The sequence below is a fragment of the Periplaneta americana genome, chromosome 2, assembly GCF_040183065.1.
Source record: "Periplaneta americana isolate PAMFEO1 chromosome 2, P.americana_PAMFEO1_priV1, whole genome shotgun sequence".
Classification (NCBI taxonomy): domain Eukaryota; kingdom Metazoa; phylum Arthropoda; class Insecta; order Blattodea; family Blattidae; genus Periplaneta; species Periplaneta americana.
This window is the reverse complement of record NC_091118.1, coordinates 184,832,298-184,854,287: the sequence shown is the minus strand read 5'-3', so window position 1 is coordinate 184,854,287 and position 21,990 is coordinate 184,832,298. Positions and strand designations below refer to the sequence as shown.

Below are 21,990 nucleotides of genomic sequence, written 5' to 3'. Positions count from 1 at the left end.
CATTTCTAAGTAGTGTGTACTTAAAAGATTTTAGACTCCGACTGCTCCTGATTTCCTGTGACAAGGAATTCCAGGAACGAGCTGTGTGTATTGTGAAGGAAGCAGAGTAGAGAGATGTTTGATGGAATGGAATTGATAGAACATGGTTATGCTGTGTACTGTACTGTCTACTGTACTTGCCAAGATAAATCATGTAGAATGTACAAATATGATGAGCAATGTACTGTCGACATGCTTTACCATAATCACACAATTCAAATGGATTTCAGTGAAGTATAATAGGAATGAAAGGAGTGAGAGATGCATACATGTAACTTCATTATCATCATTCGATTATGAGAAAAATATGGCAACTTAAATCTGAAGAGATTAAAAATTATTCATTAAACATGAATATTATATTGTTCGACGAGTTGTAACAGATTTCTTGAGCCATGTAACACTATTTTTAATAAAATCATATGGATTCATTCGTTAAGACAATAAATCTTGATAATGAACATTGCAGGCTACATGAATATTTGTACTGTGAAAAATTGCAATCCAAAGAACTGTATTTGAAATATTTTTATTTTTTAAATTCATAAGTGTAGAGATGTTAAAACATATTATGTCAACATAATTTACAAAAGACTAAATAAATTATTACTTTATTCTGTGCTGGAAGAATGAGATAGAATGATACTTTTGAGGTTAAAAATGACGAACTTTGTACATTCACATGAAGCAATTTATTAGCTAAGATTATGTTTTCCATTTGTTTAATATTTTAATTAAGGCATTAAATTTTAAAATCCATCTTCATTAAACCAATAAATATGAAACACTTTTGTCTCTAATTATGTTATCGAAGTTGGCCATGACTTGCATTCAAGACACATTATAGTAGGCGCTGTTGCATATCTATTGCATACATATAACAACAGATGTCAGCATCATTGTAATGGCTCTGTTAATTTGACAGGTGTTGTTGAATGTAGTTTGAAATGGTGTTTTATGCGTGTTTAAATGAGAAGTAATAATTTATGAAGTGCAGTATTATCTTTAGGAACAGTAGTGTTGTAATCAATAAAATTTTGCTATGCTTCCATACTTAATTTCAGACTTTAGTGACTTCAATGTAGGTCCATGAATAATCACACTAGGGTGCATATAATGAACTTCTGCATGAATAATGAAATTTACTGTAAGAGTTACATTGTTGTGCTGAAGAAGTTATGCAGATAATGATGACAAGATGGCAACAAGTCACCGGCCCATGCTGCTGGTTGGAATATTACTCGGTCTTGCCTGTTCATTGTCTCTTACGAAGTTGCTATTATGTGTTTTTGCTGAAATTAGCCCTGGACTTGGAGACAAGACTGAAGCTGATGTCTGGCTTCAGGAAAACGATCTTCAGCAATATCAGAGTTTCTTCAGAGAAAGAGGTGAGTACCTAGTAAATGTCTTGCTTCTTGAATTGAACCAGATATTGAGTACATAGTCGTTGGCATAATTTTCTGTTTGGTTATTCTAACGGATGTATTTCACTTTGCCAAGATCTGATTAAAGGCCGGTAGAGATTTAAACTGTTATATTATGGACAATTTGTAAAATTATGTGAACCATAATAGCATTTAAAGGACTATAATGGGAGTTGAGGCAAGGAACAGGTGTAATAATTCACCACCTTTGAACAGTTGGAAAAAAAAATGGTAAGAATTGTCGGTACCTGTACCAAAAGTTTGTCAAAGTTTGACACTTTCTCAATTCCTCTTCGTCTTTCTTCTTATTAATTGAAACATTTTCACTTCGTGTACGTATTAAGTATGTATCCTTTTGATGTCTTTCTAATATATATTTTTCTTGAACATTAGTAAAATACCAATATTCATATAGTTTTATGGCTGGATATTCTATTAATAGTTATTTCTATATAATGTTTTTAGATATATGTGCTTTCAGTCATTACCATATGGAAGAATCCATTCTCACTGTAGATTCAGTCATAATAATATTTCACAATAAGATTTGGCGTAGACTAGCCTATATTTGTTGTTTAGTCAACTGTCCAAAGACAGGTCTGAAACTCATTTAGGCCTTTAGGATATAAATTATAATCAGACTTTAATTACATTTTTATGATAGAATCATAGATTGATGAAAAGAAAAATACGCACACATAGGCTTATGCGCTCTCTCCCCCCCCCCCATATTCATCTCCATCTCTCTCTCACACACATACATAGGCACAGAGCTTATTGATTGATTTATGAAAATGAAGTGTTAATTATAATTAATTTACATATAAAAATTGGAAATTTATTGTTTGAAAAGGTGGAAAAATACAAATATCTCGGAGCAACTGTAACAAATATGACACTTGGGAGGAAATTAAATACAGAATAAATATGGGAAATGCCTGTTATTATTCTGTTAAGAAGCTTTTGTCATCCAGTCTGCTCTAAAAAAAGCTAAAAGTTAGAATTTATAAAAGAGTTAAATATTACCACTTGTTCTTTATGGTTGTGAAAGTTGAACTCTCACTTTGAGAGAGGAACAGAGGTTAAGGTGTTTGAGGATAAGGTGCTTAGGAAAATATTTGGGGCTGAGAGGGATGAAGTTACAGGAGAATGGAGAAAGTTACACAATGCAGAACTGCACGCATTGTATTCTTCACCTGACATAATTAGGAACATTAAATCCAGACGTTTGAGATGGGCAGGGCATGTAGCACATATGGGCGAATCCAGAAATGCATATAAGTTATAGTGTTAGTTGGGAGGTTGGAGGGAAGAAGACCTTTGGGGAGGCCGAGATGTAGATGGGAGGATAATATTAAAATGGATTTGAGTGAGGTGGGATATGATGGTAGGGACTGAATTAATCTTGCTCAGGATAGGGACTGATGACAGGCTTATGTGAGGGCAGCAATGAACCTCCGGGTTTTCTAAAAGTCATTTGTAAGTAAATTAATTTACTTACAATCTATGTTTGAAAATACAATATTTTATTTTATGCATCCAGGCCTATATAAAGGTCTTTTTACAGAATGCTCACCTACTTGGTATTTTCCCGCTATCGGATATTACTACATGGACTTGGGTTGAATAGGTCTATAATGTAGTCTAATGGGTAAAAGGCAGGATGACCATATGTTTAATTTTGAATGGGACTGTTATGAGTAGAGTAACTGGAAATAATGATCTAATATTCTAATAGCTTATGTGTACATATGGGGGCATAGATCATAGAAGTTACTTCATTCACTGTTTCAGTATTTATGGAATTGAAAAAACCACTGGAGCAGGCCTGCACAAGGTTTGCGCTCTCTGAGCTGGCTCACAGCTCATGAGTGGAATGCAGATATTAGCTGCGCTCTGTATAAGGGTGGACTGGAAGAAGGGGTGATCTCGTACAAAATGTACACAAAAGGAAGTACTATTACGAGTGTTTATGAAATGAATTCCTGTTCAGTGTTTGCAAAACTATCTTGGTCTATTATTAATTACCTAATAAAGAAATATTTATTTTACAGAAGTAATAGAAATTCTATAGCTACTTAAATGTACAATATCATTTTGTTATATTTTTATTTATCAGTACATCAAAACGAGGTTTTATGCTGTTGGCAGCTGAAAGGAACAGTAGCCTACTGATCATAATGAAACATCAGTTACAGATGTTCGATGTCTGTCTTTATTAAAGTTGATTATAGAAAACAGTTGCTCACAAATATAAATGTTGAGCCAAACATAGCAATCATTTTCACAGCCAGCCTGTGTAGTCGTGGATATTATTGCTAATGTTTAGTCTTGTAAAACTCAACCAGGCTAGTAGTATTATTCAAACGATCTTTAGCCCTTAGGTCACATCGAAGATCAATAAGTTCGAGCTGTAAATCTTTAAATGTTAAATGTTATGTTTCGTCTTTTAGATTCCTCCATACTGTACTGTAGCAGTAGGTAAGCAACGTGAAACAGTTACTGAGAATAGGCCTACACACTGCACTCCACTAGATAACTGAGTGGTCGTTTCCCTCTCCTCTACCTATAGCAAGTCTATGTCATTCTGACGTATCTTCCTCTCTGTTTCGGCGAGCGGTAAACACCGACCTTCTGCTCCGAAGTAGCGTGCGCGCTTGTCGAGCAGGCCTGCACTAGAGGTTCTTGATGACACTTAGACAGTATTATACGACAGACGTTTGAACGGAATCTGTTGAATTAGCTCCGTGGTAGCGTGTCTGCCTCCAGACTAGTCGGTCCAGGTTCGATCCCTGACGGGGTCAGAAATGTTCATGATAAATTTATACCTCAGGACTAGGAGAGATAACTTTTACTTTGCTACAGTTTCTTTAATGATGTAATCCTTGGATTTGACCAATATGGTACCAAAAAAGTCCTGGGTCCAATATATATTGAACAGCATGGGCCATTTTTTAATAGATTATCTTTGTTCATGAGATAGCCCTAATCAGGAAATGCAACACATGTCATGCCTTTAAAATTATATTATTGTAACATTAAAATTGATTTCACAGAAGGTACTAAGGGTATTCGCGTATAAATATGAATATATAAACTATTTTTTTTCCTTTATTTCTAACAAACAATGTTGGTGAGTTGTGAGCTGGCCGCAGAAACAAATTATATTTATAAAAATAGTACTTTTTCAATTACACAAGCACAATGTGACAAATTTCCATACATTTGTTTTGGTACTATAAAAATATGACATGTCTGTCCAAATTTTAACTATTTGAATTGAATAGTTTTCGTACAGTCCTCTCTGTAGATTGAAAACTCAAAAAAGTTTCATATCCATGGTTCAAGACTTAAAACAGAAAATCATTATCCCGAATTTAAAAGAAAACTTACAAATTAAACCAAACCCTTTAACTCTATTAAATATAGAATATAATCTAAATTTAACAGAAGAAATACTGAAACCAGAAGTAAACACTGAAATAATGAAACAATTGTCTTTAGAGACAATTAATATTAGGTACCCTCCACAAAACTGGCTTCATTTATACACCGATGGATCCTTGATCTCCAGAGAACAAGGTGCCGGTGCAGGTGTTATGTACTGTCTCTTCTCACTTTCTAGATCTCTTGGATATGGAGAAATCGTTGCAATAAGTGAAAGTCTCAGGAATCTTCTATGCCAGATCAATAAATTTAAGAATGCAGTTATATTGTCAGACTCCAAAGCAGCTATTCTATCAATAGTCTCTAAACACACACCTTTATCTCAAACAGCAGAAATAACTAAAATGCTCTCTCAATTAATATCACTCAATAAAAGAATTGTATTCCAATGGATACCATCCCATTGTGGAATCCTGGGAAACGAGAATGCGGATGCATTAGCAAAGAAGGGCAGCACTGCTACTTACAGACTTCTTACTAAATCTACATATTACTCTGTGAAAAGCTTTATTAAATCTACATACTTAGACTTCAACAAACAAAATTTGATAACACAATCTCAAGGAAAAAAATGGAACTTTCTGCATCATAATCCACAGTTAATTCCCGATTTACCACGAAAATCGTCTGTAGCTGCATTCAGATTGGCAACAGGCCATGGCTGTTTGGCCAAACACCTGCATAGAATTGGAATATATCAGTCCCCTAACTGCCCATTGTGCAACTCAAACCAAGAAATGGATACGGAACACCTCAAAATCTGTGCTTCAGTGGCTGACCATGATAATATCTTTGAAAAATATTGGAGTGCAAGAGGTCAAATGACTTTATTGTCAAACGCCTGGCATTAGAAAACAACAACATTAGGATAGAAAATTTGAGCCATTTATCTTAAGTAGTTTCTGAGTAAATGGTTCCTGAATTTAAAACAATTGTTTTTTCAGGAGGCTACACTTTTATTTCTGCCATCCCTGTATTAAAACATTGAAAGATGATTTGTTTCTGTGGCCAGCTCATAACTCACCAACATTTGTTTATCACATGGTGCAAAATGACATTAGTCTGTGTTTGATAGAAACAGAGGAAAAAAATATGTTGTGTATTCAAATTTAAACGCGAATATAATGTTAATAGCACTGCCCAGTACCCTAAAAAGGCTGTTCCTTTCATCAGTCAATTGGCTATTCAATAAGGAAAAAATTCTTTCTAAATAGGCTTTATGCCGAGTGAAATAAAAATAAAACCGAACCAGATTGGTACACAAAACATTAATGTAAATGTAAAAAATGTGTAACTGTACAAAATTAATCCAGTTTAATGTTATTTTGTTGTCATTAATACGATATCCTCAAATACTGTATTGCCATTAATATTAGTGTGCAGTGTGAGTTATGAAAAGACATAATGATGTAGACTTGTCACATCAAAATATTCTGAGTTTTTGTGTTACTGATATGGATAAGAGAAAATGGAACTGCGGACTCTTAGAGGTAATAGAAGAACGAAAACAAACATGTTTGTTTATTGAACAACCTGAGTATGAATTGCATCTTCGCAGTTCGAGTTGGCTAACTATTCATAAGCCGAAGGTCAAGCTACAAAAGATTATTCAGAAATTATCAGTATGATGACTTAGGTATAAACGAAGTCGAATGCAGTATGTTTGCGCCGTATTATAGACAATCATTTGGTGATCTTTAGTTATCTTCATTCTGCTTGCAGATAGTCTCTCTTTCTTTGTCCTGTTCAGACATAGGTAATCTGAATTATTTTACTTACAAGCGAACTGTTAATGAGTTCATGTCGAAACGTCTCTTCATAATGCGCCCACAGTTGGAACTCCACAAAAACAAAATATGTGAAAAAAGTAGCTGCCATAATTAGTCACTGTAGACCCCGACGTACCTCAGTTGGCTAAGGTGCTTGCTTGCCGATCCGGAGTTGCGCTCGGGCGCTGGTTCGATCCCCGCTTGGGGTGATTACCTGGTTGGTGTTTTTCGCGGTTTTCCCAAATTGTAAGGTGAATGTCAGGTAATCTATGACGAATCCTCCGCCTCATCTCGCCAAATACCATCTGGCTATCACAAATGCCATGGACGCTAAATAATCTAGTAGTTGTTACAGCTGTCGTTAAATAAGACTTACTGGCTTTTAAGGAACCCGGAGGTTCATTGCCGCCCTCACACAAGCCCGCCATTGATCCCTATCCTGAGCAAGACCAATCCAGTCTCCACCATCATATCCCACCTCCCTCAAATCCATTTTAATATTATCTTCCCATCTACGTCTCGGCCTCCCCAAAGGTCTTTTTCCCGCCGGCCTCCCAACTAACACTCTATATGCATTTCTGGATTCGCCCATACGTGCTACATGCCCTGCCCATCTCAAACGTCTGGATTTTATGTTCCTAATTATGTCAGGTGAAGAATACAATGCGTGCAGCTCTGCGTTGTGTAACTTTCTCCATTCTCCTGTAACTTCATCCCTCTTAGCCCCAAATATTTTCCTAAGAAGCTTATTCTCTAACACCCTTAATCTCTGTTCCTCTCTCAAAGTGAGAGTCCAAGTATAACCAAGTAAAAAGTAGTGACTGTAAGAGTGTGAACATTTTGCTTGGAATGTTGCATTAAAAACAACGTCGCGTACGTGGATAAGGTAGTTGAGTTGGACGGTTGAATAGCTCTGTTGGTAGAGAAACTGGCTACGGGCTGGAAGGTCCCGGGTTCAATCTTCCGTAGTAACGGGATTTTTATCGTTGCCGAAATTGCCGAAACTTCCAGAACGGCTAGGGTCCACTCAGCCTTCTGCAAACTTGAATACCGGATCTTTCCCGAGGATAGAAGGATCAGAGCATGGTGCCGAACTCACCTCTTGATTCTAGTGATGAGGTCTGTCACCATGCCCTCATAACAATATTCCTAGTTGAAGATCTTTGCTAAGTAAACAATTAAATTGTTTTACAATTCTCCCTTCTTGAATTTATTTTAAGAGCTTGATAAGCATTGCATGTTCATAGGTTCAGTGAAAAAGCTTGTTTTGTGCTATCGCTCCTCTGTTCATATTATACTGAAAACATTGTTTAAAGAACAACGAAATGTTGAACTTATAAACGCCTTTTCAAACTGTGGAGAACAATCGAATTGCTATGTCCTAACATGTTGATAGTGTCTCAGAAGTAAACAGTTTCGTAGTTGACTCAAACTTTCCTGACAACTGCGATAAATGAACTTTGTTTTCTCGGAGATGCTTGGACATATCCGCTGATAAGTCTATTACGAAGTTAAACTTTACAGTATTCACTCTTAAAATCGTAAACATCTCGTCTTTAAAATATGCATTTACGTGTCAGAGAACGATTCATTTTAAAATTATTAGCTTCTTTGCGTTTCGTTCATGTAATTATACCTAGTTCCAGATAAATATATAAGATAGTTTTTAGATTTTAAACGTGTTTTCATGTTATGCAATAATAATAGTGTTAGTTATTATTTTATTTAATGACGCTTTCATTTGCAGAGGTTTTTCAGCGTCCAAATTCAATGTGATTGAAAAAGGGCCTACAATTTTTTTCCCATAATCAGGGACAGGGTCATTTTATAATCCCATACGCAATAGCCGATGAGGGCCAAGGGCGGCTATAGACTGTCCCCCACGTCCACATGCCCCAGCAGACGCGATCATCCAACCTGTGCGTCGATAAAGAATGGTCAGCATGATCGCTCTCTCTCTCTCTCTCTCTCTCTCTCTCTCTCTCTCTCTCTCTCCCCCCCCCCCTCCAGCTGGCGTACGAAACTGAATTACGCTGCTCAGTGCAGCTCCCCAAATTCCTCATGATGTTAGGTGGGCCCGTTCAAGTAGGTGATCGAAATAGGAGGAACTTTATTCCCCATGATGACTGGAGCCAGCTGGTCCAAGGCATGACGCCTTAGATGACTGGTTCTCACCAAATTAGCACTGCGGGTCCCCTTCCCATACATCCGTATTTTCGCGGATCCCTTCAAAGTCGTCATTGGAATGATGGGTAGATTATGTTTTGGGATTTATAAAACAGTCAGATTACCGATTGTTTTGTATTGCTGTGAAACTTGGGCTCTCACTTTGAGAGAGGAACAGAGGTTAAGGGTGTTTGAGAATGAGATGCTTAGGAAAATATTTTGGGCTAAGAGGGTTGAAGTTACAGGAGAATGGAGAAAGTTACACAACGCAGAACTGCACGCATTTGTATTCTTCACCTGACTTAATTAGTAGTGCTGTTGATCGATCAAAATATTTAATCGATTAACTATTTGAATTGAATCGATTAATCGATAGATAAATCGAGTTTTGATCGATTTGAAAAAATGTTTTAATATACTGTAATACATATTATTGTTACATTTAACTTGTTTTCGGTGATAAGATAAGTATACTGTATCGTTATATTATAAAACAACTATTTTAATTATTTACTAACATATTTATTATGAGGCTTATAATTTATTGTGTCAATATCTCCGGGAATTTTTGAGACAAACATAAAAAAAAGTATGAAGACTCACCTAGTTAATGCTGCTTCATCTATGATTTTAAATATGTGAGTGCATTCACATGCGCCGAATTAAGTGCCGCTCTACTTTTAGTAACAATGTTTCCTGCATCACTAAACACGAAAAAAACTTTTTTTCCGTCAAGCACTTTTCCATGATCGTTCAATTTAAATCCAAACGTTTCACCGAGTTTACCTCTCAAATTCTCATATGACATGGAGTTTATACTTTTCGCAGACCACAGAACACTTCTTTATCAGACTAAACACACAACCTTCATATACAAACTCAGTACAGAAACTGCAACTGCAAAAGTATAGCGGTCGAAACAGAAGACTGGCTCCTATTGTAATCGAATTACCAGATTTTAGAAAGAGAAGAAGATGGTTACGCTCTTACTTGCACACAGTGTAAACATGGCTATTTTATAAGGGATGAAGGGGACGAATCCCAGAAAAGTATGTATTTCATATGCTAGGAAGATGAGCTGACAACAAGGTGGAAGTTTCCTTGGAAAACTATAAAACTTAATAAGAGTTTCGCATTGTTTCAACTTTCAATAGAGGTAGACTAGGTCACTGTCCTCATATCTCCGTCTCTTTCTGAAGTGTTTGCGCAAAGATTTTCCCTGCGCTACCTGCTTTGCAGTTAGAAAATAACAGTACTATTGTGCTTTTAAGTAAGCAGTTTCCGAGAGAGGAATATTGTCGGAATTTTTAGTATGAGTTTGTATTAACAAAATAATATCAGTTCGATTAAATATTTTTGATCGATTAATCTTACAACAGAAAGTGATCGATTAATCGATTAAATCCCACAACACTAATAATTAGGAATACTAAATCCAGACGTTTGAGATGAACAGGGCATGTAGCACGTATGAGCGAATCCAGAAATGCTTATAGAGTGTTAGATCGGAGACTGGAGGGGAAAAGACCTTTGGGGAGGCCGAGACGTAAATGGGAGGATAATATTAAAATAGATTTGAGATAGGTGGGATATGATGGTAGAGACTGAATTAATCTTGCTCAGGATATGGTGCCGGTCTTTTGTGAGGGTGACAATGAACCTTCGGGTTCTCTGAAAGCCGTAAGTAATAATAATAGCCTAATAATAATAATAATAATAATAATAATAATAATAATAATAATAATGATAATAATAATAAAAATTTAAATTAATCTATTCTGGTTGTGTTAGTTCTACTCGAAAATGATATGTGTTCACTTTCTCATATTTGCCTTTAACAGTGGGATTTGGTGACAGACATGCAAAGTTGTAAAGTCTGTATGAAGGTTCTTAAGGTAAAGATCTGTGTACACGGCAGATATAACCTTGTGTGTAGTAACCATGAAATCTGGGACCGTGCCTTTGAAAACTTTCAAAATTACTGTGCTCCAGTCGCAGATTAAATCTACTAGTCGCCTTCAACATGCAATCGCTCAGTCTCGTGGAATTAAGAATTGTGATTATATCATTCGCTTTTGCTTATTCCTTTACTCTAGTCATCGTGCGGATATTTTATCATGGCAGAATGTTTACGTAATCTGCGGCAATTGGAAATTGACAAGTAATTGATTTGTATTAAACTGAGGTAGAGTGCTCCTCCCCACGATAAAATGGCCGGCTGGAATTTTCCAAGTCTCAGAAAAGCAATTTTACGCCTTCAGCTGAGTCCACAGGAGAATATATTTTTGGTTTTGTCTTAATCAGAGGTCTCAAAAAAGCGTATCGTCATTCGTGCTCTCGATGCTGCCCGCCGAACACAGTGTGCTGTAAGCCTAGAAAAGGGGAAGAGACTCGTACCTCAACAGATAGGAGCGATCAGTGGGGGATAGCGGCAACGATCTGTTTAAGTTTACAATTAATAACATCAAAAGAATAAGAAATATTATGCGTTTGTATATTATTTTGACGTATATGAAGCTGGAGCCCCATCTGTTGCTATTGACACAAGCCATTGCAAATTCAACCTCTTCTGTTCTATGGTGCCTTTCAGTGCCTGGAAAAGATCTTCTCCATTTGCATTTTGTAATTACATCTAGAAGACAATCAGACACAGTAAAATGTTCATTAACTTCTCGGATGAAAATGGCTAGGTGAGCTTTGTCATTTCTGTCTGTGTTTTCGTCCAATGCAAGTGATTAAGCTACAAACTGGTTAATTGTGGTTTCGGCTTCAGATTCAATTACATTTTCAATCTTGAAATTCCTTCTCTGAACTGTAATTGGAAACATTTTAATTTTCTCAAACTTTGACTTTGTTCTGGACACAGTATTTTAGTAACGTTCTATTTGTGTTTGTATTTTCTTGTTTTATATTTATCAAAATATTTGTAGGTCTACGCATTTCACCTAAAATTAAACGAAAAACTATATGTTTGTCATGCGGAACTGAGTGTAAACGTTTTGTAATATACTGATTATTATTATTATGTATAACCAACAGTTATACAGATGGCCTCAAAATAAATTATTTTCACATGTCCAACATAACTGTAATTGTATGATATTCTTTGTGAAGAGTCGAGTATTGTCGTCGCATGTTGAATTTTAACACACCCTTAAGAATTTTCGAACAAATTAAGCATTTCACATTCTCCCCACTAACTAAAAAAAAAAAAAAAAAGTCTCTTCCTATTCATCCTTGAATGTACTACGTTCATGATTAGAAGACATTGTGGAACGGTGGAACACTCCTACCAACATAGTGATAATGGCAGTCCGCCACCACTGCTCTTCGTTTGCGCATAAACATTGAGTACAGTACAGGTGGGATGGGTGAGGCGGAGCGCGCTCATTACGTACTGGCTTCGGTTGCGTTCAGGGTCTTACTCGCGAGTACGCTTTTGGAGACGTCTGGTCTTAATAGTTTCAATATAGATATGCATTAATAAAGGACAAATAATCCCTTTCCAACATTGTGTATTGTAACAAAGCTGAAATTGCCCCTTACAGTAGGTTCGAAATGCCCTGTGTAATAGACACAGGATATTAGGCAAGTGTCCGCAAGACTACAAAGTGGCTCAGATATAGAGTTTTGGCTCTGAAATATTTTCGTGATGAGTTCGAATCCGCATCGTGACATGATTATTAATTAATTTTATGTTTTAGCTTAATGGAGCATACAAATTAAATGAAATGATGAAACATTTTTATATCAAAATTTAAATTTCTAAAACAAGAGGCTATAGCAAATGTATGGGGAAAATATTGTATGTATATTTGTTGTCATCAAAATTACTCATATGTACAGTACAATTTATGTATCATTCGTTAATGATGGTCCTGTTACATTCCTGTTTTCCAGGAAACCACCCTTAACTACATTTTACTATTAATAACTATTACTATATATTCCATACTAAATACCATCATTCTAGTTATTTCTTAACAAGAGCTCTTTCCCTTTAATTAATATATTCTTATATACATATGTTTATATCTTAGTTCTTCCTTCCCATTTTTTCTTTACTATATACAAAAAGTTTCAAGTTCCGTCACTTTTATTCCGTTTACTATTCTTTACAATTTCCTATATGCTATTTCTGCAATTAGTTTTAGTAATGCGCCCTGAATAAACATTTTTCTTCTTTAATTTTCTGGACAAGATAGAAGAATGTATAACGCGCCTTCTTTTTGATTACATAAAGGACATTTATATATTTCCCTATGTCTCCTCTTCTATTTTTAACCTTCAAATTCCCAATCTTCACCACGCTAGTTCCATCCTTTCTTCCCTGTTGTTAACTTTTGTATATTCTTCCTGTCCCCATATGATTTTCATTTCTTTGTAATGATTTTAAACTATATAATTAGCTTGTTAAACATTTCCTGTCTCATTATCTCGTTACTCCTCTCCATTATAATTTTGCTTATCAAATTTATATTAATTTCACCAATTTCTTGCCATAACCAATTTAGTTCTAAACTGCTTACATTATTTTCTAATTATTCTTTTATCCGATTAGACTTAGTTTTCATCGTTTGTAGGAATCTTAAACATCTTTTCAAGACATAATTTTCTTCTTTCTCTACAATATAACCCAAAAATTTGATTGGGAAAAATATTAGACGAGTGAGAATAGAAATTGATAATGCAATAGTGGAACAAGTATCAAGCTTCCAATATCTTGGAAATAAAATCTCGGACATGAGAGATGACATAGGGTTAGATTTAAAAATTAAACAAATCAAGATTATACATGGTACAATTAAACGACACTTTCGGAATAGTATGTCAATGCAAACAAAATTAAGAATACACAACATAGCAAAGTCAGTCCTTATGCGGAAGTAAACCTGGATACTCAGAGAAATTGCCAGAAGCTAACAGCAGAACAGATGAGATTCTTAAGATCCTTACTAGGTGTCACTACAGATATACAAGAAAAATTGAATATAGAAAATATAACTGAAGAAATCTGGAGTATCAACAGGATTGGCTACAGCATCTCTCAGAATGCCAGATACCAGATTACTCAAAATTGCTTTCAATTATAAACCTCGTGGTCAACGAGACATAGGAAGACATATACAATGTTGGATCCAGCAAGGTCATCTAGAATTTCTTGAGAACAGGCCATAATGAGCCTAAATTCATAATGTTGATAAGGAGAACATATCTATGTAGGCTTAGTACAGGGCAATTACAAAGGATTAATCAGGTTTTAGGCGGCTGCATAAAAATATAACACTTAAAAATGTATGATACATCAAAATAAACAGAAACTGTCCAAGTTTCGGACACACCTTCACAAGTATTCGAAGTGGCTTCCTCTCGTTACACGACACATATCGATGCGATATTGAAGTTCGTCCCATACGCGCATTAGCATATCCCTGATAATGGTCATAAATGCATCTGTAATTCGATCCTTGAGCTCAACCAAAGTTGCTAGTAGTGGTGGTACGTACACTATGTCTTTTACATACCCCAAGAGAAAAAAAAATCACAGACCGTTAGGTCGGGGGATCTAGGAGGCCACTGTAACAACGCTAAGTCATCTTCAGCGCATCGCCCAATCCAACGGTGAGGGAGTTCTGTGTTCAGGTAGCGACGCATTTCAGTGTGCCAATGGGGCCCCATTGGAAAAACACTCACTTCAGTGTTAAATTAGAAGGATGGATCCATTGCTTTACTGTCTCATCACCAGTGGCGTAGCGTCAATGTAAGCTAAAAAGCTTAGCTTCCCCAGTTAATAATAATTTCATAATAAACCTGCAGTTTATGGAGAAAATTATTTATTAATTTTAATAGAATTTATATTTACGCGCTAAATATTGTGATGCGGCAGCTCAGGATTATTTGTGATGCAGCAGCAAACAAGAAGCCTGCACACACCAGCTTCCAAGCAGACCGGTTTCTTCTGTGTAATCCACCCCGCAGATTTTCCATCCCTTTTAAGCTATTATACCCTAGTCGCAAGGCTCGAAAAGAAGCTAGCTTTAACATTTAAAATAAGTAGTTTCAGAGTTATCCCTATTCGTCAGTTGTGTTCAGTTGAAGTGTTAGTGTGCATTGTGGCTGATATAATAAATAATGAGCGAAATAACAGTTCCTGACACTAATTTACTTGAATTTTTTAGGACAATTGTATTATCAAGACTGACTTACGAACAAAAGTGTGATTTAAAAAACAAATGATCGACTCCCTTGCTGTCAATGAAGGACACAACCAAAAGACAGACGCATACTTACGTAATGATACTAATATTGTGATTTCTCTAAGTATGACAGGGAGTGAGCTAATGTTATACGTATACGTGTCTATTTGTTAGAGATATGTGTAAACCGTGAAATCGTATTTTATTACGTCTCATTTGAGGTCATGCCTTATTGGTGTTACTTACGATGTTCCAACCAATCTTCGACTGCTGACTTGAAATTGACTACTATTTATTTTAAGGCTGTATTTTTGTAATACATTTTCTCATATTGCATGAAAGACAACTTGAGTTAGCTTCCCCTGCTCAAAATTTCATGCTACGCCACTGCTCATCACTAGAAGAAGTCTGGAACACATGTCCATTAACTTCCAGACAAGTATTGCATCGACGTGCCATACTTTGTCTTACCCTTTCAAAGACACCAGATATTTCCCTGATTTCAGCTACTGCGCAGACAATGCGTGTTGCAAGATTTTCTTCAGGGTCAATAGCAGTTTCATAAACCACAGGTAGTAATCAAATTAGGTTAATACATGATCAGGGAATAAACAAACCGGATCGTAGAATGATACTGCACTGACGGAATAAACAAACTGTGTGATAGCATTAAACCCCTCTTGCACTGAAACGCAGCGTCCGAATCCATTGGTTCCTTAACGAAAAGTGTTTGAAAGAAGGTTATCTATCCGATCCAAAAGCTTGTCTGTCTAATTTAGAAACATCCTATATACAAAGCGAGTCAAAGCTAAGGGACCGGCACTCCTACCGTCTCTCTGCATGCCAGACTGTAATGCCTAGAGACGACAGAAGTGCCGGTCCTGTACAATGACTGAACAATCCAAATGGGAAATATACATGAGTACGCTTTTGTTCATGTCAATTTGAAATGTGGATATGGAGAAGAATGGAGCGTGTGAAGTGGACAGACAGAATAAGAAATGAAGCTGTGTTGGAAAGAGTGGGTGAAGAAATAATGATGCTGAAACTGTTCAGTAAGAGAAAAAAGGAATTGGTTGAGCCACTGGCTGAGAAGGAACTGCATACTATAGGATGCACTGTAAGTAATGGTGAACGGGAGAAGAGTACGGGGGAGAAGAAGATATCAGATGATAGCTGACATTAAGATATATGGATCATATTTGGAGACTAAGAGAAAGGCAGAAAATAGGAAAGATTGGAGAATGCTGGTTTTGCAGTGAACGACTGCTCTTGGACAGAAAACTATGAGTAAATCAATATGCCTCTCACTGAAATAAATGAGCGCTTGTTGCTATGCAAAAAACTAAACGGGGAGGCAGAGGTGAAATTTTCGAACGAAACTGAAGAAAAAATGAAAATTTAGTTTTTTCCATTTTTATTATTATCTTTATTTTGATATTCCGATGTTAGTTTTTGTTTTTATGCCCTTAAAAGTATGAAATTAAAACCAAGATAACTGTATTACTATATTATTCCCATAATAAACTAATACTTATCATTATTTATATACCTTCTCTGAACATATAAATAAAAATAAATATTGAAAATTTCTTACAATATGATGCATGGAGCATTTTATATCAAACGATATAAAGTTTTATAAAATTATTAATATTTACAGAACTATTGTATTTAGAAAGTTGAAACTTGGTATGTCCATTGCTAATAACATACTTAGTATCCATGGTCAATTTCAAACAAATCGGATAAATTTTGTGGATTTTGAAATATTCACCTCTGCCTCCCCTTAAACACTTAATTTTGTTAGATGGAAATTCTTTTGTGTCATTGTATATTTTAGAGAGAGAGAGTTATATTTCAAGGTATTTTTTTATCATAAAGTTAAGTTTGCGTAACAAACAGATTAAATGTCGTACTGTGAGATGAAATTCTGTTATGTCATCGTATCTTGTAAGGAGATAACTTGGGAGGGAAATACTGTTCATAAACTTAATTAAGTTGACGAATTTAGTAACGCTCTAAGAGTTTCGGGAATTTCTGACTTGTAATTAGTTAGCCAATACTACATACGTTACTCACTTACATTTGGAAAGAAGTGAGCTGGCATTCCCTCCCAACCCAGGCTGTGCCATCAGATCAGATAAAACACTAACTCAAGTAGGCCGCAAGCACTTCCTTTCCCTCTTATCAGTTTACAAGCTCTAATCTTCCTAATTGTTCCTATATATCTCCCAGGAAGCCTAAAATGTGGTCTAACGGTAGAGAGACAAGTTAAATGCAATTATAGTTTAATCTTTGTGATGATTTGTTGTCTTGAAATTTTAGTTGCAGTCCGTGGCCGTGAACTGGTCGAGGTCATTTTGAAGTGACTTGCCAGAGTTTAGGTTACCCCTATGTGGGTCCACTGCATAACATTGCTAGATCAATAATGTAATGTAACCCCCTGCTCCTGCATGTGTTTGGATATGCAAAGTAATACTGGCTTCCATGCAGTTGCGATGGAAGATTAAAGATGAATAGCAGGGGGATGCAGAGAGGTGAGGGGAAGGGGAGGAAGGTAAATCGCTTCAGAAAGGCAGGAGGTGTTGGCACGGAGTGGCTTAAAGAGACGGGTGCTCATGCAACTTCTTGGCATTATTATGTCACAGCTATTCTAAGTAGATCAGGCGTGACTCCAACTTGAGTGTGTGTTTTAGCCTGCTTTCATCATTCTCTCTCTCTCCATCTCACTTTCTCACACGCTGTAATCGCCTCAGTTTAATGGTCAGATAGTCGTCCTCATAAGGGAACGTTCCAAAATCGTCAGATCGAATAGTCGTCAGTGGCGGTTATTCAAGTGAAGTACATGAAGGCCACCTTCACCCCTTTTTTCGTGCTTTAATAAAATATATTTTATCAAGAAATTAAAATAAAATGAATTCTTCACTAAACCATATTTTGCTCTATTTTTTAATATCTTGTTCGGCGTAATCCGCTCAGTTAACGTTCACTGCAGTACTTCACACGAACCCCTCACCAGTCAGGCCACGTGGCTAGCAGACCAGCTGAAGGTCCGAATGAGGCTTTCCTTTTCGCCTTCAGTAAACACACCCGGTTGCCATGACAACGAGTTGCTTACTATGAATTACTGGTCCCTTTTTCGAGGCTATTATGAGGGTCTGTGGACCAGGCATTCATCTCCTTTCTCTATTCTTGAAAGACAGAATCTCTCTCTCGTCCAAACATTGGATCAGGGTGGCAAACTGTAATATTTTGCAACTAAATAAGAAAACATAAAATATTCTGTAAAGAAGTTAAATATTGTTTAAATTTAGTATATAAGGTATATATTTTGGTATTTTTTAACGTTAGCACCTCTTGAATATATTATTTTTGTATGGATTTTGAAATAATTTGAGTACCCTGTAATAAAGAAAGTTGGCATAACATTTGAAACTACGTTGTACATTTAACCCGCGCTGACCAATGATTTCGCTTTACGTATTCTTTGTTGTGACAAGTGCAGCGAAGTGTGAAGGTGTTACTACGTGTATTAATGCGATGAAAACAAGAATCCGTTAAACGATTTAGTGTGTAATCTTTTGGAGACACCGTTCTCTCGTTGGTGTGCAGAAGATAAGCAAGATATTTTAAAATACCGCAGAACAACAAGTCACATTAATATAACTACGAAAAAAGTGAAAAGTGGTGGTCGGTCATACAATATTCAGTTTCAAGATTCGCGGTATGCCGATTGCAACTGGTTATGTGGGAGTCACTATAACGAGAAGTTATATTGTTGGCCTTGTCTTCTTCTGGGGAACAAGAAACCCGCTTGGAATTCAACTGGATTTTTGCGATTTCAGAAATGTCAATCGCGGTCTTTACAGCCATGCAGATTCAGCTGAACACATTAAATGTATTTTGCAATTAAAGGCACTGCAGAAGAACATGAACACCATTGCGGATGCACTAAAGGAAAGTTATAGGTTATACGTAAGTCAATTTAATGAAAACGTACGTTTAAATAGACTGGTAATGCACACCACAATCGATACGGTATTGTTTCTAAGCAAGCAGGAGTTGGCTTTTCGCTGTCATGATGAGAGTATTTCGTCACAGAACAGGGGGAATTTCAAAGAATTATTGGCTCTCATTTCATTGGCCCTATGAAAATTAGAAATCACTATGAAAAAATTAGGCCTGTTCTTTCTGGGAAATCTAAAACGATTCAAAATGAAATAATTGATTGTATTTCTGAATGCATCAATGAACTTGTAAGAGATGAAATTACTAGTGCCCCTTTCTTTTCCGTTCAAGTCTAAGTTTTCTGTTCAACAGAATACTGCTTTGATTTAATCGTAGCTGCTTGATTTTACTGGAGAGGTAAGCTTATATTGGAAGTTGCATGTTCCGAAGTTGATTTAAAATATGAAAACAGTTTACGATTATGATTGTGATTTTGAATTTTGTTATGGGTCCTATTTCTTGTGTACTCTTTTAATTTGATGTGTTGTATAAAATGTGTTAGATTTTGTCTTTTTTATGTCATGTGGACTTGTGGTTGTTTTATTATGTTGTGGTATGTATTGTGTGGAAGTTTTGTTGGGACAGTGAATTCTTCGGTATTAAGGGGACGTAGCTTCCGAAAATGTTGAAAATTTGTTTATTTTTTATGCTGTGCTTTTCATAAAACTTAAGAAAATGGTGAATATATTACATTAATTCAATATGCCCATCGTATAGGTTACAAAAGCATTCGCGACGTCACGGGTATATAACGATTCCAGGAAATTACCTAGAATTCTATTGACCTTCACCTAATTTATCCGGCACGAGCCGCCACTGATAGTCGTACACGCCTATAAGATAACCAGACATCCCCGTTTCCAGGGACAGTCCCAGAATTTTGTTTTCTGTCCCCGGTCAAATTTCGTCTCCTGAATTTCCCTGATTTTAATAATTTCTTTGGTCGGCGGGAAAAGGCACATAGCCTAAGTAAAAAAAGGCTATTTTTCTGTTGTACCTAATCACATGGTTGTGTGAGTTCTCACAGAACCAACATCTAAAGAAGTTAATTCTGACACCTGACTTGCGCCTTATCACACAGTTTGTTACGATTACAGTATTGGATATCGACCATATATTGCCATATTGGATGAACAGCATCATCGTCAAATTAAATATACATTACTAATCAACATTAAACAACCCAACTTATAATATATTGGCACTTATAAGACAACCATATTAATATGAAAAACATTCAAGACAAATTACGAGACACACACCATGATACACACGTTCTGAATGGTTGATATGTGCATTACTGGGAAACAGAAATATGAATATAATAAATGTAATTAAATACTGTAATTTGCAACTCTTCACACTCATAATACATAATTATCTTAGTTTTATATTTTATTATTTTTTATTCCATTTATATCATGTTACTTCATTATTCCATGTGTGAAGACTTGCAAACATATATATATTTTGCAACTTACACGTATATTTTAATTAATTGACAATAAGGGCAGTCATACAAGAATGTCAATGCGTATCATAACCATGTTGGTTTTTAGTATGTTTTATTTTGCATGCCACTAAATATGTTTTGTATTTGTAGAGATTATTGATATTGCTGAAATGTACGTCGTATCTGATGATGTTGGCGTAGTCCAACGAAAACGTTCATACGCCCTTTAAACATGTAATGCAAAGGTTTAACACCTTAAACATACGCTGTGAAGTCAGTGACTGAAATAAATACTTTTAATATACAATACAGACTTCTCTGAAAACTATAAAAATGAATTGCAAAAAATTTATTAATATAGTTTAATGATCCTTCCATTTATTGTTGTGATAAATTTTGCTAATGCAACATTGCCGCTTTTTCGTGTTGCCATAATCGAAGTTAATAAAGAATGAATTTCAAAAAAGAAGATAAATTTATTCCGTCAACTTTTGGGCATCTTTAGAAGAAGTGGTTCTTATTCCACAACAGAATTCTCAGTATCTCTCATGAATTTCATAAAAATGCTGTTGAATATTCCAGTGTCTGGGTTATAATAATAATAATAATAATAATAATAATAATAATAATAATAATAATAATAATAATAATAATAATTTATTTTAGCTGGCAGAGTTAAGGCCGTAAGGCCTTCTCTTCCACTCAACCAGCAAAAAGTGTATATACATATGCATGAACTTACAAAGAATTCAACAATTTGATTTAGATGAGAGTTACATGTATTCACAAGATGATATCCTAGATCATATATGTAACAGATAACTCATCGCTATGTTAAAATCGGCAGTACTTTGAAGAGAACAACCGCCAGGATCGCCACCCGTCCGCCGTAAACGAACACGAGATGGCTGTAAACCTGATAAAAGTTGTTAACCTCAAAGCCTGTAAGGCCGACCTATGGATATATAATTCCTGTGGGGGTGTGTTTGTGTAGTGTAATGTGAAGTTAAATAGTGTGTGTGTTCTGAAATTCTTCCACATATGCAGAACACATCACAAATGCTAACCACACCTACAGTAACATAAATACAGACATGGAAATTCTACATATTCAACCAAAAAACCACACTAGAACAATACGAAATATACAGACATACAAAAACACACCCTCATGATATTCTCAACACACAACTCAATTTTAGAACACACACACTATTTGGTTCCACATTACTAGGAAAAGGGATTTGAAGTATTATAAAGAATGGTGAAACGTAGTATAGATATTCGTAGATCAGTGACTGTCAAGCGAGCTGCGTCACAGAGCATGGACGAGTACAGTTCACTTCATACAAACTTACACGCAACGTGCTGTAAACGTATTTCAGAATAAACATATGGAATAGTTTAATGACATATAGTGGCCTACATACATAATCTGTATTTCACTTTGAACTACATGTGTTTTTCTTGGCAACGCACAAAAC

The 21,990-nt window shown here is 35.8% G+C and overlaps 1 protein-coding gene across 2 annotated transcripts in view; it reads left to right on the top strand.

Moving 5' to 3' along the window:
- Positions 1-929: 929 nt before the first annotated feature.
- Positions 930-21,990, top strand: part of LOC138694903 (apoptosis-resistant E3 ubiquitin protein ligase 1) — a 323,573-nt gene continuing 302,512 nt past the window's right edge. For both annotated transcript variants that reach the window (XM_069819087.1, XM_069819086.1), the window contains exon 1: positions 930-1,427. In XM_069819087.1, coding sequence (XP_069675188.1) covers positions 1,238-1,427 — 190 coding nt within the window. In that variant the 5' untranslated portion in view covers positions 930-1,237. The remainder of the gene's footprint in view (positions 1,428-21,990) is intronic.